Source organism: Archocentrus centrarchus, chromosome 5 (genome assembly GCF_007364275.1).
Source record: "Archocentrus centrarchus isolate MPI-CPG fArcCen1 chromosome 5, fArcCen1, whole genome shotgun sequence".
NCBI classification, from domain to species: Eukaryota; Metazoa; Chordata; class Actinopteri; order Cichliformes; family Cichlidae; genus Archocentrus; species Archocentrus centrarchus.
Window position 1 is genome coordinate 17,536,649 of NC_044350.1, and position 4,341 is coordinate 17,540,989.

A 4,341-nucleotide genomic window follows, 5' to 3' on the forward strand; every position below is an offset into this window, starting at 1 on the left:
AACAAAAGGCAGCATGAAGAAACTGGCACCAGTGATCCTTTCCACCTTCGGATGCTGTGAAGTACATAAAAGATGTTCCTGCTTCCACACCTCCTTCATATAGTGGGATGTGTTCAGGAGGCAACATGCTATTGAGATGATTAATGTCTTGGATCCATTGTTTCCTGTGTCCTCTTCTCCCCCACTGGGAACTATCACGCTCTCAAAAGGGAATCAGCAGAAGAGCCAAAAAGAGTGCTCAGAAAAGGTGTTTAAGTTCTGTTTGCAAAGATGCTCTGCTCAGCTGTCTTTTAGAAGCTATCATGGGAATATTGTAACTGGTTTATGATAAGAGTTCATTTTCTCCCCAAGTGGATGCTCAGCAGTGAGCCTCAGTGACATTCCAACAGGAGACCTTGATAAACAGGCCAAGACAAACAGCACCCAGTAAGAACCATCTTTCTTTCCTCCACTCCCCTGTCCTTGATATCAGACATGATTGGTGAGTCTGGCTGCAGCAGGGAGCATGGGAAATCCCATTGGGGTAAAATTCTTTATCTTTATATGGTCTGGTGCAGTTTCTCCTCTGAATTGATGAGCAAAGTGAATTTGTAAAGGCAAAGGTGAAGTGATCGTTAGCTTATCTTGGTGCATATGCCACTCAGCACCCCCCACCCCCTTTACATGGTGAGCACAAGATTAAGTATACCATTAAACAATGTGTGTAGATGAGTTGGTACCACCTGTAAGGCCAGATCACAATAAGTGCAAAACCCAGGTTAAATGAGGCAGGGAGCTATTAGCGAGACGTTTTTCTTCATAAAGCGAAGGGGAAGAGTAAATGTGTGCTCCATCTGCAGCCAGCTGCTTCGCCTCCTCTCACCTCTTACTGCAGACACATGGGGAATTACCTCATCGGGAACGCAGCACTCTGTGTTGATTCAGCCTCTGATTCTGGCCTGTAAATAGCTTTGTTGTCCTGGTTAAAGCCTCTCTAAAGTATTGAACTTTTTGTTGAGTAAGAACATGAGTCCCGTGGTATCTAACAGAATACTTGAATGACTAGAGGTCTGCATTTTTGACATGCTATCAATTTATCTTTTTTTAATTATACCCCAGTTGCACTGAACCATGCATCTAAAACCACCCTCTCACACATCTATTTCTAATGAAAAGAAATGAAACCACATTCATTTAGTTTATAGGAGAGGACAGTTAAAGCCTCCTTCGTCTTACTCTAATGAAACTGAGATAACTATGGCAGAAGATTAATTAAAATAAAAAAATGTGTTCCGATATCTCTGGGAATTCAAAATGATATTAAATAACCAATGAAAAGTGTACATAAGTTTGAATTTTGAGAACATCTTTATTTTCAGAATATTAAAAGGTGGGAGACAGTCATAAAAAAATAAAGTGACTCTGAAGATTGTTCAGTCTGTAAAGGGCTTCAAGTGAATGAATGTCAGATGTAGCTGATAATATCTTTGCAGATTATGGGCTGCCGGCTGCCTGACTTCATGACAGCTGCAAATTGGTAGAAGTCCGCATTTAGCTCATTAATGCAGGAGTGTGACTGGTGTAAAAATGGGACTTTAGGCTGTGCTGCCACAACCGGACAGGACAGACGTTTCGGAGCATTGTCAGTTCTGTTAACCTGGGAAGACTCAGTGGATCTCATCCTCACTTTGTCCTCCACACTCTTAGACAGTCCAGCTAGTTTCCTCCTCATGTTGACAAAGAAGCCTTTTCCCAGCCTAGGTCTTGAATTTGACTTCAGATCAGTAGGCTCGGGACATTCTGGCAAGTCCATCCAGTTCTGTATGAGATCTGCAAAGCTGTTGTCACCCAAGACTAGAGGTTGGCGGTTGCGCCCTCTGGTCAATAAAGAGTTTGTCCAGTCCCCTGGGTCACTGACCTCAAATGATGTCCACGTCTCTAGACAAGCGTCAGAGGTGGATTTGGGGCGAATACGTCCACTTGGTAATCTTTGTGTGCGCATGCATGCTGAAGATGACACCCGGACATTCCTCGTCCTCCTCAGAAATACTCCATCATCCTGCCATGAGGCCTCGGAGTAGCCTGAATCAAACTCCAGACTCTTGTGACTACAGGGGGAGCCCAGTCTGAACCCCAACCGGCTGCTCGAGTCATCCTCATCCTCCTCCAGAGGACTAGCCAGGCAGCAGGCAGAGTCGTAGGTACTGGCCGTGCTAGCATCAGACATCCGCAGACATGCACGCTGCTCTCGTTGCAAAGCTCGCTGCTGACAAGCGCGAGCCACTGCCGAGTGGTGGGCTAAGGCTGGGAGTTGAGCACTGATGGGAGCGAGGGGGCGTCGGGTTGCAGGGCAGATTTTCCGCAGTTGTTTTAAATCTTGCAGTGACCTCATCATATACTGCATCTGCTCTCGTAGGCAGTCACCTGAGTCACGTAAGCAAAGCTGCAGAGAAAAAAAACAAAAGAGTTAAAAGCTGGCAATTAATCACATATTATGGAACATACATAAAGACAACAAAAGCAGATGACTGGTAATTACTAAGCCTTTTTAATAATAAGGCGGGAATAATAAAGAGTTCACAGGGATTGCTTTATGGGCACGCTCAGACTTGTTTGGAGTACATTTCAACCTATGAAAGAACATCTTTTCCTATTGTAATCTTTAAGGTCAGCTGACCTGCTGTTCAAAGAGCGCAGTTCTTCAGCGAGCCAATTTCAAAACCAAATGATATGTGTTTGTCCGTTAATTTACTGAACCACACCAGCAGCTAGAGTTAACGCCCAAATTTGATTGACTCAGACGTGATTCAGCTGACAACCCAGACAGATGTTATTCCAGAGAGATCAGTACTCATGCACAGTTAGACTAATACAGAAAAAGAGCAGAAGGCCCTGTGGATTTTCATTTAGCTACAGGGGTCCTGTCTCTTTAAGGGTGCAACATGCCTGCATATAAAATTCACCAGTGTAATACTCCTGTTTCCTCTCTGACTGGAGGAGCGGATTGGTCAGGATCAGCCAGTGAATGGTGGTGGTTCACTAAACAGGGCGTAAGGGATCATGTGACAGAGTGTGAGTTTAAGAGCAGGAGTTAAGGGGTGTAGCAAAAAACAAAAAAACAAAAAAAACATTTAATTAATTTAAGATTTCCTATCTGGAAAATGTTTTTTTTTTCTTTTTTTTTTTAACAAAGTTCAGGGGAATGCTTTAACTTCCAGCTGCAGCTCAGTTAAAAATAAAAAGCCTGAGTTGATACAAAGGTAAAATATAGTAAGGACACCCTAAAAAATGCATGTTCATTCCTAGCTACTTCACATCTAACACCAGCCAAGACAACTGCAACGTAGACGCAGGATTCTTGTGAGTACAGTAACCTTTGAACCTGTATGACCCCCTTGTTTCCTAGTCTACTACAAAATTTAACCCTGTTGCAAGACCTTCTGTCCCTATTTTTGTTTTAATCATAACTCTGCAAGCAGCTGCAAGAAATTTGAGGAAGTATAAAAGATGCATAGCAGGAAATGCAGCACGTATAAGTAGTTTCAAACAACTATTTTTTCATGCGAACAATCCGAAATCCTGCTGATCAAAACAGTGAATGCCTGTTAAGCATTTAAACTTCATCTTATGTGAGGACAGGGTAAACGCTTATCTTTGTTCAGGGAAAACTCACGATTCAAGACGTTCCACACGTGCAAAGATTGATTTCAGAACAAACTAAAGGCGTTTACTTTTCATAATAAAATAAATATACAAGAAACACTTACCATCTCTTTTCTTTTCATCAGCAAAACTCAGTACCTGCAGGAAAGAAAATGATGTTTAAATCAACACCGCAAAGATATTAAAGCCCTTCATAAGAGGTAAATAACGTCACATAAAGGTTAATAATAAGAATATAGTTGGCGACAGGACGCTTACCTTGAACGTGGCAGCCTCGTCCCATTAAAGGGAAAATGTCCCGGTTCCCTCAAAGGTGTCGCGGGCTTTAGTGTCACCAGCACGGAGTCAGTCCTTTCGGCTCCAAGTCGCTTGATATGCTGAGTGAAAATTTCAGCCCCCTCGGCCTCCTTTTAGAGCTCCGCGCTCCGCAGCCAGTTACAACGACTGGTGTCTGAATGAGCCAATCAGAGCGCAGGAAGCCCGCAGAGCTTATTTGCAAAACAGCAGGAAAAAAAAACCTTTGTAAAATACAGCACCCCCACAACTCAATTGAGTTTTTTTTTTTTTAAATACATATAGACAATTCATTATAAAACAGTGTTTTTATGTAAAGCATCCTTGAAAGTCATAAAATTACTTTCTGAATTCATAAGAACTTTGAGAAGGCTTTCTTTTTGTTGGTGCATTTGAGATGCTAAA

The 4,341-nt window shown here is 42.5% G+C and overlaps 1 protein-coding gene across 1 annotated transcript; it reads right to left on the bottom strand.

Annotated features, from left to right (window-relative positions):
- Positions 1–1,350: 1,350 nt before the first annotated feature.
- LOC115780584 (PAK4-inhibitor inka2-like) lies at positions 1,351–4,051 on the bottom strand. Its single transcript, XM_030729849.1, has 3 exons — positions 3,901–4,051; positions 3,747–3,780; positions 1,351–2,422 (listed from the first exon to the last, which is right to left on the bottom strand). Exons 2-3 carry the CDS (start codon positions 3,762–3,764, stop codon positions 1,445–1,447), a joined length of 996 nt encoding a protein of 331 aa, XP_030585709.1. The 5' UTR covers positions 3,765–3,780; positions 3,901–4,051; the 3' UTR covers positions 1,351–1,444.
- Positions 4,052–4,341: the final 290 nt, after the last annotated feature.